The sequence below is a fragment of the Scatophagus argus genome, chromosome 2 (genome assembly GCF_020382885.2).
Source record: "Scatophagus argus isolate fScaArg1 chromosome 2, fScaArg1.pri, whole genome shotgun sequence".
In the NCBI taxonomy this organism is placed as follows: domain Eukaryota; kingdom Metazoa; phylum Chordata; class Actinopteri; family Scatophagidae; genus Scatophagus; species Scatophagus argus.
Genome location: NC_058494.1, coordinates 20,912,405 through 20,925,000, shown reverse-complemented (window position 1 = coordinate 20,925,000; position 12,596 = coordinate 20,912,405). Strand labels below are relative to the sequence as shown.

The following is a 12,596-nucleotide window of genomic DNA, read 5'->3' as shown; positions in this document are numbered from 1 at the left end:
CTATTTCTTTTTCTTCTGTTATTCTTCTAAAATATAATCTTGACGCTTGACGCACAGGACCGTTGCAGAGCTCTGCAGCACAGAACCCCGTTGCCAGGAAGTGACGCTGCGTAGTTGCTACGCACCATGATACGCTCGTGGCAACCAGCCGTATCCCGCTAGCGAATATCCTGTTTTTAATGCAGGTTTGCGTTTCATTTGTGCGTCTTTTCAACAGAATACATTCTCTTCTAAAGAAGTAGGCTACATGCGGCTGTGCCTCTGAAACACCGTTTAAAGAGCGAGCCTTCGGTAGGTAGGAAATCGCTGTCGTTCTGTTAAAGTTAGCTAACCTAGTCGTGGTTGGTTGGACTAAGTTATGCTAGCTGTCAAGCTGATAATATCAAGTAAGTTGGTCTGATTAGCCGTCATTGTGTGTTCTAGGTTTAAAACACGCTTTGTCTCCAAGGCGTTTAAAAGCACAAAAGTTTAAGATATGCATATACATATTATATTTGCAATGCCGTTACCATGTCTGGCTTGTCCATATCTCCTGCTGAATTTGGTTGTAACGCTAAACTGCAGACGTTACATTGATATATATTTATTTATAATTTTGTTAATTACTACCTTTTGCATAAAACATGCTTTAAAGTACCATACCGGTGTGTTTTAGCTCCCTAAATACAAATCATGTCCAGTATCCATAACATTTCTACTGAGCATTTTCCATTGTATCTTTTAGAGTTATGTATTTTATGATGTATTTTTCCTACGGCCATCAGTTTACATTTATGTCTTGTAATTAGTGAATGTTTACACTATGGCACGTCTCCTGTAAGGCTGAAAACATCCTTTTGACAAGTTTGAGTGGTAACGCAGGTTTTAAGTGCACCTTGAAATTGGTCTAAACATGAAAAATCATCTGCACACTTATTTAATCTTAAAATTATCTAATGTCTCATCTTACACTGCCTTATAGGTTTTGTGTCTTGGAGAAGGCTGCCATGTTCAACCCCAGTGATCTAGAAGGTGAAGTGGATCATTCATTTTTCGACAGCGACTGTGATGACAGCAGCATCAGCCGAGATGGCGGGAAGAAGATGGAGAAATGCTTGAAGACTGAAAAGGAGAACCAAATAGCACATGAGAGGCTGCATGCAAAAGAGACTGAAAATAGTGGTCGGACCAGTGCATCATCTGTCGCATGCACGTCGGAGAAAGTCATCAGTAATCGTAGTGATAGTGAGGAAGATTCAAATTTGCACTCGGGAAGGCCCACTGGAACATTTATGGCTTTGCTGACTGAGCCCAGACAGGTAGATCATCAGGATGCATACAGCCAGACTCCAAATGAGTCTGACGAGGAGGCATTACCGTCCAGTGCCAAAAATTTGGGCTCAAAGGGGAGAAATAACCAGTCTCCTAAAAAACGTACAAGAAATCGTTGCACCCGAAGCCCATCCCCAACGTCATCCGAATCTAGTGTAGATGCAGACTCAGAGGGCTCCTGTAGCAGTGGCAACAGAAGAAGGAGTTTAGACTCCCTGACCCTTCCCGGGCCCAGCAGATCTTCTTTATCACCAGGAATGAGTAGGATCCGAGTGGACTCGGCAGGATCACGGGATTCAGACGACACTGTGACAGATGTGAGCCCCCTCTCCTCTTCTGACGCCAGCCCTCTCCAGTCGTTTGGCCTGAACCACAAGGAGGCAGAAGAAGGAAACCATAAAGAGCCGCAACAGCAGGAGAGTGTGCCCTCCAGTGGCCTCAGCAACATACATCAAGATGAGGACTTGGATCATGATGTAAACGAGTGTGAGTAAACTTACTTATCTTTACTATGCTTTTTGCTCTACATTAGGTGTTTTCCTTTAAAATTAAATGATATTTAAGAGAGAGTATGTTTTTCAAACAGCTTGATACAAATGATTTTTAGATTTTAGGAGAGGTAAACTTTACCTCTGTACAAATTCAGCATTTGTACAGAGGTAAAGTATTTCATGTTTTACATAAAGAAGAGATGTCAGAAACAATAAACCTGCTGAAGAGGTTGCAACCACTAGGGAACCAGTGCTCTGTGCTGTAAATGCTTGCATAAATTTGATTCTAGTATGGTTTACTGATGGACTTAGAAGACACCAGAGAAATTTGCAGCAGTGAAAAATTTGACACGAACATGAGTTCTTACATATAACATATTATTGCAAACAAATAAATTTGTTGTCTTCTCCGAAGCCAAACGATAGGAACAGAAATTCAAGTTTTGATGACCCTCCCCCCCATATAGAAGAACTTAAAGAAGAAATAAAAAACATTTTACTTAGAATCGTATTCCTTAAATTATTATTTAATCATGTTGTGATGTGCAGTAAAACATGAAATGAACTTCTCCAATCTCATCTAAATCACATAAAAACGACAACTTTTTTACAGCTTTTAACTGCTCTTTCTTGAGAGCAACCAATAAACCTGCTTGTAGTTAATGGTGATGTACTCAAACAATTTTCAGTTCTGGCTCATAAGGTGCACTTGTTTTTCATGAGACAGTAAGTTCAGGATTTTGGTTGTCCATGCAAAATGGAAACAATATAGAATTACAAGGTACAGAGACAGGAGTCTCCTCCCATTTTTCACCTGGTTAAGTGATACCCCGTAAACAAACACACTCATCACACTTGGAGTTAAAATAACTTTTCATACACTGCATAAAACGTAGTATAAAGTCAGATTTATGATACGGTAACAACCGGCCTTTTCACCTATCAGGTACTCTGAGCTCAGAGAGTCAGCTTGGAGATCAACTGGTCTTCCACTGTCCTGGAGGGAGAAACAGGAAGAACTACTCATTCACCAATGATGAAGTCCGATCCATTGACTGTGAGAACCAGCGACTTCTTCGGGAGCTTTCGCGTCTTTCTTCAGGGTCCAGACCACGAAGTACAGCAAGGAAGACAACCCGTGTGGCCAATAACTCACCACTCATTCGCATCTCTCACAGCGCACTCAACAGGCAGCGGGAACAGCAGCGCATAGAGAGAGAGAACCTGGTGAGTTTGGCCTCTTGCATTGACTAATACTCATTTTAATATAGATATTATTTAAAGGGACCTCTGTCGCACTAATTCTCCATATTAAGTTTCCTGTGCACTAGCTGTAGCTCGATGTTATTGATGTTTAGCTCACGCACACATCATCACAAACTGCGCCTCTTCGAATCTACACCAGAATTTGCAGCACTCCATGTACGCTTGGAGTCCATCTCAGTCCTTTAGCTGAGACCTTCGTCATGTGGCCTTTAACCCTGTGTTTGTCTCGAATTGACAGTTAATCTTGAAACAAATCTGCGGTTGTTAAGTTTCAAAATACTACATTAAAAATGTTATCTTGGGTGATCTTGGTGCTGCAATGCCTCTAAAGAGAGATTCCAGTTTTCTCATTTGCATTATTTGGTTAATAATTATAGGTCTTTTGGTGAGAGAATCCCAAAACTGTTATTTCATTTATAAAATCACAATTTTAACTCTACAAATGTGTCCTTACGTATCTCGCTATAGCCACCTTATGCTTTTTTTTTGTTAATTTATCAAACTTTCTGAAGATTTGTAAATGTTGCATTCAGTTGTATTCACCTGTCAGACTATGTAACTGCGTCAGTGATTTTCTCTAAAAATGTCTGCAACTCAGTGTACCACTACATATTTTTTTTCATTAAAATCTTAAAATTTGTCTTATGTTCTGGGAGAATCTGCTGGTTATAAGTTTGTTTGTTTTGTTCTATCAGTTATTAGTTCGCGAGATATGTGCCCTCTGAAGCATACATTTATACAAGGTCCCAGTTTGACGTCAGATTATGAGTGCCACCCCTGAAAGCAGACACGGATGGACTTGGACAGATGGCAGCAGGTGGCAGGCTTGCAGCAGCGCCACACAGTGACATTATAAGACAGGTCGATATCTGCAGCTTCAACCTCTCACCTCATACATTGACTCTGCTTGACCACTGTTTGATAGACACACACACACATGGAGGAGTGGGGGCAGCAGCGTTTAAAAATGTGACAGCAACAGAAGTGAATCCAGCGAACTTTTCCGAATTCTTTTCTTGACAGATATTGCCTTGTGCGTTTCTCTTTATTGCTGAGAAGAGGTCTGAAATTACTCCTGTTTGCTCTTTTTAAAAGCCAATGTGTTCCAGTCGTTTTCAGGACAGACTGTTCTCTCTGTCTTGAGTCCATCTCTCTGCTTTCTCAGGGGTGCTTTTCTGTGCCTTCTCTATTCTTAGAGTGAAGTAACCAAATCTGCCGTGTGATCAGTGTATCCACCCCACACATCACACATGTGAGACGCCCCGTTTGTCCTGCCTAAGTAGAACTACGTCTGTGTATTTCAACACTGGTCAGATGCACATTAAATATTAATTTTCTGTCAAAAAGTGATGTCAGTGCAGGGGGCTGTATTTTATTTGAAGCGATTTCAGATTATTTGTACATAGGAAATGCAGTAGGTGAACCAGTCTGACTGCAGATAGAAGCATGCAGTGTCTTTTATGACCCGTGCAGGACTTCAGCACAACAGTCTGTCTCTGGAGCTTTTTGCCTGTTGCATTGTGGAGTCTTAGCTTACTGTTGGATTTCTGCACAGCATGCATGTGGGAGTGTGACTGCATGTATGACATTCATCCACTTGCCTACACTGTTTTGCCTTATGCTGTTTGGTTGCTATGAAATATTTTTCTATTATCCTAATCTAATAAGGATATCTAGAATATGGACTGTTTTGTGCTTTATTTCTGAGTCACTTACTTGTTTATTTACGAATAGTATCAACACTTCTTAAATGTTACGTGGTATTTTATATGTTGTACTTCAAAATACAGTACAGTACAGGAAATAAATTGCTAGACAAAACTTCACATATTCACATAAGAGCCTTGCCACATTTCTGGGTCTTATGGTTGAATTCTGGCACAACGCACACTTACTCAGAACAATTAGCATTTACAGTATGTTTCTAATCATTACTTACCAGGTGTTATAGGAGCTTAGTCTACTACAAGCTACTGAGGGGTTTGACCCTGGAGCGACCTTTCTGAGGCGCTAAGTTGTCCCAATTTCCTTTCTTGATCAGGAATGAGTTCACACGTCTCCACTGAATGTTCCATACAATGTTTTGTTCTCGATGCAACAACAGAACGTGTCCATTCATCTTCCCCAACATTTAATACCTGTGTCCTAGCTATGCACTAGCGGTGCACTGGCGGTCAAAAAACTGTTTGCCCTTCTGGGGTCGCACAACACCTGATGGCCCCCGATTTCCCGTTACATTTATACCCTTTATGGCCTGAATGACCACAGCGCCCCTTGTGGTATCCACAACAAATATAGAATCACCATGCTTCCCCATAACATTATGTTTGGCTCCTACACCAGGTAAAAACAACAACAACAACAAAAATGTCATTGTGTTCCTTTCAGGCTTTCCTGAAGAGGCTGGAATCTGTCAAGGCCACTCCTGGTATAAAGCGCTCAGAACAACTGGCAGACTACCAGAGACAGGTTGGGTACCTGCGAGCTCCTTCATACCCCCTCAGTGTGTCCGCCACAAAGAAAGGGAGGTCTGCCAGCAAGACACCCTCAGGTAGGTGACTTATACACACACACAAAATAATTTATATTCCCGAAACAATATGACAGCTTGGTGATCGAATACCTGCACACTCAAGGTCCCCAATCAAACAGTTTCGGAAACTGTTGGAATAACAAGCATGTTCCTTCTGTCTCACGTAAAGTCCTCCTCTGTCAACCATCGGGGGGCAAAGAGACGTGATGTGTCTCATTAAGACAACTTGTGAGGTAGCGACACAGCAGAAAAAGCATCTAAAACTGATTCACTGACTTCACTTACTGATTCCACAACAGCAGGTCGACACCAGCAGAAGTGCGCGTGCGTGTGTGTTTGTAGCTGTTTTGTAGCAGCCTGCTGTTGTTTTGCATGCGATGATTTAATCAAGGTAAACAAAGACGAACAGCATGTGGCACTACGCTGGGATGCTCCTCTCAGATTGAAAAGTGCAGATTTTACACATTTTACACGTGAGATTTAATCAAGAAGAAGAAGAAGAAGAATTCCAGACTGTAAGAAGCAGCTGTGGATGACTGATACTGGTAAGACACACCCAGTAATTTATGGGTGTTCATTTCGTCATATTTTAAACTTTTTTTAAAAAAAAGTTTTTCTATTTACATTTTCCACTGTTATTTTGTAATTGTTGTCAAATTATGTTAATTTTCTGTCCTTGCTTGGTCCAAAAGTCAAACCAGTAGTGGAACCAGTTGCCCAGCAAACCCTGATAAGCACCGTTACGCTCGCTTACCTGTCCTGTAGCTGTTTCTTGTGGCCTGCTATGGCTGAAATGTTCACATCTTAAGTAAGTTATATTTCATTCGCAATCAGAAAATATCTCTCTGTTGTCGACACCAGCAGGTCCCAGGTCAGGCAGTTCTGCCCAACAGAGCTCCAGAGCAGTCTCCACCACCTCCGACTCCAGCAGCGCATCCATGCCGAGGTCAAAAAAGCCAAGTGCAGCCCGACCAGCGTGGTGCTGAGAACACTGCTGCTTTCAGATATCTGCTCTACAAAGAAGCACATCACTGCATCCAACAGTGGTATCCGTTGATATCCATTCATCATTTGAGGTTCAGTTTGCAAGGTACTAAACTTAAACGATCTTGACTTGACAAACTGTTCAGTGATTTGTGTTGTTATGCTTATCAGTTACAAAGAAGTTGCACTTTTAGCTCAGAGCATATTGATATGCATGTCAGTAGTTCAACTGTGGCTTTTTAACAGTGCGGTAACTCTTCACAGCTTGCTACCTGTGTTTTTCGCAGGAAATATTGCCTATACTTCAACAGCCATCACGACATAACAGACGGTCGATTGTTTATTAGCTCAGTGAGTGGTGTTTCCATTAAAGCTGCAGTTTTTTTGTTTACCGCCTTTTCTCACATTTGTACAGTTTATGAAGTGATAAAGATTTATGTTTTTAAACAATTAAAATATATATATATATTTGAAATTATCTTGGTATTCTTAGTATTCTGTTCCTTATAAAATAAAACTGCATGTGCTACAAATTAGCAGTGCACTGTTTTACAACTTTACGTAGCAAAATGTTGGACTGAAAATTGTTGTACCAATTGAGCCCAATGGATACAAACAATAACATTTTGGTTAGGGGAGTGATGGTGTATAAAAATACTTCTGTGGTACTCATGACTTTAAATATTTTGCAGAGTTTTAAAGGTTCCAATTTATCTACCAGAAGCGAATATCAGGGTGCGGTAACTGAAAGTTACTTCTTGATTTAAAGATTGTGGATATTTTGTTCAAATCATAATTACTGTGCTTGAACTGCATTTTTGCTAGAGCTTTTTTTTTAATCCTACTGAAGGCATTTTGATGTGTCACAGTAGACAAAAACTGGTTCCATTTAGTAGCTTCGGTTCCAGGGTCCTGTTGTCCTGACTGTCACACTGTCATGACAAAGTAGAAATGTCTGCTGTGAATTGCAGATGCCCTCGTGAGGGAACATGCATTGAAAAGACTGGATTATTAGACTAATAAATCTTTATTCTTAATAAAATAATGTGTGAGGTGGGACACATAGGTCAGAGTGGTCACAACATAACACATGGGCCTCAGCAGCTGCTTTGCTAACCAACATGAGAAGCGTATGACGGGTAGTGGCGTCATCCCTTTGCATCATCACAACATCTCTACTGTGCGTTTCGACACGTCTTAGATGGGATATATGTACAGATTTCTGAGGAGGAGGCACGGTAACCCAGGTCAAGTATACCTACCTGTCCCGGGCTGTCGCAGAACAGTACGTGCCCACATTGTAATTCACCACAAGCTGTTATCACTCTATGACAAGAATTAAGACTTAAACAAAACGTATGGTTTCCTTGGGGGCTTGGAGATGAGAAAGTTTAGTATGTGAACTTCTTGATCTCGTCGTACAGCACCAACACAAAGGCACCACCCATGCCTCTGATCACGTTGGACCAGGCACCCTTGAAGAAGGCTTTTGCTCCCTCGTCCTTGAGGATCTTCCTCCAGCAGTCGATTGTGCCCTTGTACATGATGTCAGCTGCGGGAATGGAGACATGGAAGTTGATGCGTAATTCCCGTAAACGCATGCGTAAAATTCGTAATTGCGCCAAGCAAACAAACTCCATCATTTACGAGAACGTGATTCCACGTGCACGAGTGACGCTCACCTCCTTTGCGTCCAGACTGCATCATCATACGACGTCTGACTGTGTCGAAGGGGTATGAGATGATGCCAGCCGCGGCGGTGACAGTCTGGGCGATCATCCAGCTGACGACGATGTGTGTGTTCTTGGGGTCCGGCAGCATACCTGCACGAGGGAGGAGTTCAGTCACGTGGTCGCCACGAGCAAATCCACATAAACATGCACGTCACAAACCTGATAAAAGTCAAATCGACCAGATGTGCGCACCTTTAGCCGTGTCGAAGCATCCGAAGTAGGCCGCTCTGTAGATGATAATACCCTGCACTGACACGTTGAATCCGAGGTAAAGACCCTTGATGCCATCGGTTTTAAAGATCTTGCTGATGCAGTTCCCCAGACCGGTGAACTCTCTCTCTGATAGACCTTTGCCGATGTCGGCAGCGAGTCTTGTTCTGGCGAAGTCGAGGGGATAGACGAAGCAGAGCGAAGTCGCACCAGCGGCGCCGCCAGATGCAAGATTACCAGCGAAGTAACGCCAGAACTGTGTTTTCTGATCCACACCGCCGAGGAAAATCTTCTTGTACTTGTCTTTGAAGGCGAAGTTGAGGGCTTGGGTGGGGAAGTAACGGATCACGTTGGCCAGGTTGCCTCTCCAGAAGGAAAGGAAGCCCTGTTCCTTTGGGATTCTCACCACACAGTCCATGATTCCCTTGTACTGTGTCTCTGCGGTAATCTGTTTACTGGCATGCTGGACCTTTAAGCAGACAATAAAGGCTCATTAAAAAGACTTTCCCGAAATGTCATTAATGTCCTGGTAAAACTGTGCGCAAAGGAAATTTATCATGCCTCTATTTGTATTAACAATAGCATATATTATTTTGTATGTCAGTTTTAATAGCTTCCTGTGTTTAATATGTTTTGTGTTTAATATTTTCCGGCCAGCCCTTAACTGTGTGTAGTTGTACGTCTGGCAGACTAAATGCGCATCCCTGTCACTTGAGAATCAGCTGTGTATTAGATTACATACTTCAAGTTAAATTTAGCAATTCAATTTCAGTAAATATTACTGCGGTCATCTGTTATATTGGAGTAATAATTAACTTAAGAAACGCACCAATAGCTCATGAACTTGTTAGGTGGGTGTCTAACTGTCTTAACACATGTTAAGACACGTGTGTTCACATGTAAGGCCAGTGCGTAAAACCAACTCCACGCTGACGCACAGCCTCTCACTTGGCCCTTGACATTACGCACCGGACCACAGTCTACAGCTGGATTTTTCTCCTGTCAAAACTACTCCATACGCACATTTCAGCGTTTGGTTTAGCGGTAACCCAACTTTTACGCACACTTTACACACAAAACACTGAACATGCATAAATGCCTGGGCAACAGTCGCTTCAAGTCTTTTACCTGCAGCAACAACTTCACCCTCTCAATTGGAGCTACAGCTGTTTTGGAGATGGCAGCGGCGATGCCACCAGCCAAAAAGTCTTTCAAGAAACTGACCACCCCATCCGCCATGGCTGGATGTATCTTGTGTAGATTTGAGACCCTTGACTGTTCCAAACCTCACCAAGGTCCTCAAGGAAACCCAACGCCCCTCCAAGTGGACGAGGACCCCCCATCTGTCCTAATATATCGGCGTCATTTATCGCGAGAATTTTGAGTGATGGATTTGCATTTTGTCAAACAGAAAAACGAGACTGAATAAATATCCGAGGTTGAAGTTCAAGGTGTGCGCCATGTTCCTGAAGTCGAGAGGGGGCCAAACCGGGGACGTTTAAAGGACACAATATGTGTGATTTGATTACTTTTAAAACATAGATTTATTTTTAATTTAATCCATTCCTGATCATGATTAAGTCTTACACCTTAATTCCTGCTACCTCAGGCCTTCTCATCTACAATTCAAACACAAACTTGTGGGTTTCCAGAAGCCTTGAAATGAATAAAGAAGTTCTGTCGAATGCATCCTAAAGGGGATCAGCTGAGGGACACTTTATGCAATCATCCTCCTGAATAAAGACCATTTAAAACATTTCACAACATAGGTGCAGTGTGACCCTGACAAAATACAGATACAATGATTTCCTTCAGCTCATTATGTTCACACAAAACATCCTTTTAGGCTACTAATGACTCTAAATGAAAAATTATACACTATTTTCATTAGACCAAGGGTCAGTTCAGGCTGAAGTACAGAATGTTGATTCAGAGTTTGAGGAAACTTTATTTCTACATAAATGGAAGACAAGAAAAGAAAGTATTCGGTTAAATCACCACCCACAGCTTGAGGTATTTTGTTTTATTTTAGACTGATCCTTTACTCTCAGCTCGCTGACAGTTTTGCTGCACATTCATGTTTGGCACCTGTTGAAAACCGGCGTCAAGTCAGCTCTACATAGGACCGAGTGTAAGAACAGGAAACACTGTTTCTCTTTCAAAATAAGTTGTCGCCACTTCTACGGAAAGAGCAACATCATTTGGGTCAGTTTTATTCTGAAATATTGGACCGGAAATCTGATTCTCGTTGACTTGACGCGTGGGACGTCATACGTGCACCGTGCACGCACATCTGACACATTAAAAAGCAATACGATCCAAAGCAATATGATCCAAAACCGAGCCGAGCTGGCTGAGGAGACGTTGTGCATAACGTACTACAGCTTCCAGGCAGTGGCGTTGGATTCCAGGATTACTTCATTCATGTACCCACCAAGCTTTGGACTTTGGCTACAGTGTTGCAATAATGCATTAAAATGACCTGGTGGCGAGAAGTGTGTTTAAAAATCATCGTCTTTACAAACAAAAACACGTCTCAACATAATTGTATCAAGGTTTTTTTAAAAAAACGTGGCTTAATTTTTTATTAAGCTCATTAAGTGAATAAAAATTAAAATACAAGAAAATAAGTGAAGCTTTTAACCCGCTCGGTCTTCTCTTCAGGACTGTAACTACCACCTCCTGACCACTCGATGGCGCTGCTCTACTGTGTGGATTAACAGGCAAGTTTAAGGATGTTTTATAAACGGATAATATTAAACCAGTAACACCATGGATAAAACCTCAATACTACTTCTACTACGGCCAATTCTTCTTCTTCTTCTTCATATTATTATTATTATTTTCACTATTATTACTAAAATATGTACCGCTGTTGTGCAGTGATATAAAGTCACAGATAAATTTAATTGCTGCCATCCATCTTGCTGTTTTAGGTCTACTTCGGTCGTGGTTCTGCTGTCCTTCCTCCCTGCTACTGTGCTGTACTTTCTAGAACAGTCAGTGGGTGGCAGTAGAGAGCTAGGTTACATTAGAGGTCATTACAAACCTCCTATCCAGAGTGCAAATGTGGTACCCAGTGAAACAGGTGCTTTTCCTCATTTACTCCGCACTCTGCTTCGAACAATACAAATAATGCACCACTTTACTTGTTCCCATCAGAGAGATAAACTTAAGTAGCCCCCACCAGCCAGGTCAGAGGTCAGGCTCAGCTGCGAGGCTGCAGCCCCGGAGCTGGTTAAGGATTCAGCATCCTGGTCACTTTATCGTTTAAGTTAAGCAGGTGCTTGCTCACACAGAGGATTGCACCTGCTTTTAGGCGAGCGACTGTCAGTTGTCAGTAAGTCTGTTTTTCCTGCTCACATTTATCTCCTTTAGAGCAACTACTTTATGTGAGGGTCTGCCTGATTTTACTCCGTTGGTATTGTTTAGATTGATTCTATTGTGGAAATGTGAAGTTAAACTTATCAACTATGTCTCAGTTTGTCTGGACTGTCGTCACAGTTGATGTGATTATAATTTGTGAGATAAAAAATAAAAAATCATTTTGTTAGAAGAACTATTTCATATATATATATATACATATATAAAACTCGCAGTTGCTCTAAAATTCGTCTAAAAGTGATATATCTAGTAACAGTTTTCATGGTTGAGGGATACTTGGCGCAGAGTATGTTAGCCTACATGTCTGTTTCATGTACTAAAAAAGTTTAGTGATGCAATAATGCAGTGTTTAGTGCTTTTAAAACTCTTTTTGAGCTATTATTTAAATCTGATCTAGATTTGCGAAAGTCGTTGCTCAGTAACCTTGGATTGAGGGAGGGGTCGTGGAGGGGGTGAGGCCTTGGATTTGCATTTTGAGTATGAAGAGCTGCAGGTGTCAGACAGTTAGACACCCCCCTCGCCACACACATAAACACGCACACATGCATACACAAAGCCGCTACGCACAGCTCTAACACCAATACAGTCACTGATTTTATCTGGTAAGAAGCAACTGTGACAAACATCTTTTTATTCCCCTGGACCCCTACTGGCTTAGACCTTGGATCTTAGACCAGTACAGAC

General features: G+C 41.8%; 2 protein-coding genes across 8 annotated transcripts in view; one reads left to right on the top strand and one right to left on the bottom strand.

Moving 5' to 3' along the window:
* Positions 1 to 96: 96 nt before the first annotated feature.
* Positions 97 to 12,596, top strand: part of cfap97 (cilia and flagella associated protein 97) — a 29,297-nt gene continuing 16,797 nt past the window's right edge. The window contains exons 1-6 of one of the 7 annotated variants that reach the window (XR_006845857.1): positions 98 to 291; positions 962 to 1,797; positions 2,749 to 3,029; positions 5,457 to 5,619; positions 6,463 to 6,691; positions 6,873 to 7,063. Coding sequence is in view for 5 of the 7 variants with exons in the window: in XM_046417447.1 (XP_046273403.1) it covers positions 987 to 1,797; positions 2,749 to 3,029; positions 5,457 to 5,619; positions 6,463 to 6,587 (1,380 nt within the window). In the remaining 2 variants the exon portion in view is untranslated. Of the gene's footprint in view, positions 387 to 961; positions 1,798 to 2,748; positions 3,030 to 5,456; positions 5,620 to 6,462; positions 7,064 to 12,596 lie in introns of those variants that run through there. The other 6 variants (XM_046417447.1, XM_046417463.1, XM_046417425.1 and 3 more) reach the window with 6 other exon arrangements.
* On the bottom strand, positions 7,594 to 9,866 carry slc25a4 (solute carrier family 25 member 4). The gene is made up of 4 exons (XM_046417481.1): positions 9,657 to 9,866; positions 8,511 to 8,997; positions 8,268 to 8,408; positions 7,594 to 8,137 (listed from the first exon to the last, which is right to left on the bottom strand). The coding sequence occupies exons 1-4, from the start codon at positions 9,765 to 9,767 to the stop codon at positions 7,977 to 7,979; spliced, it is 900 nt and encodes a 299-aa protein (XP_046273437.1). The 5' UTR covers positions 9,768 to 9,866; the 3' UTR covers positions 7,594 to 7,976.

Bases quoted from the DNA above. Each gene is read 5' to 3' on its own strand.
- slc25a4 (XM_046417481.1), bottom strand. From the start codon at position 9,767: ATGGCGGATGGGGTGGTCAGTTTCTTGAAAGACTTTTTGGCTGGTGGC. The intron at 8,998-9,656 runs GTAAAAGACTTG...GTCTGCTTAAAG, and splicing joins GGGTGAAGTTGTTGCTGCAG to GTCCAGCATGCCAGTAAACA. The intron at 8,138-8,267 runs GTGAGCGTCACT...CCATTCCCGCAG, and splicing joins GCAGTCTGGACGCAAAGGAG to CTGACATCATGTACAAGGGC.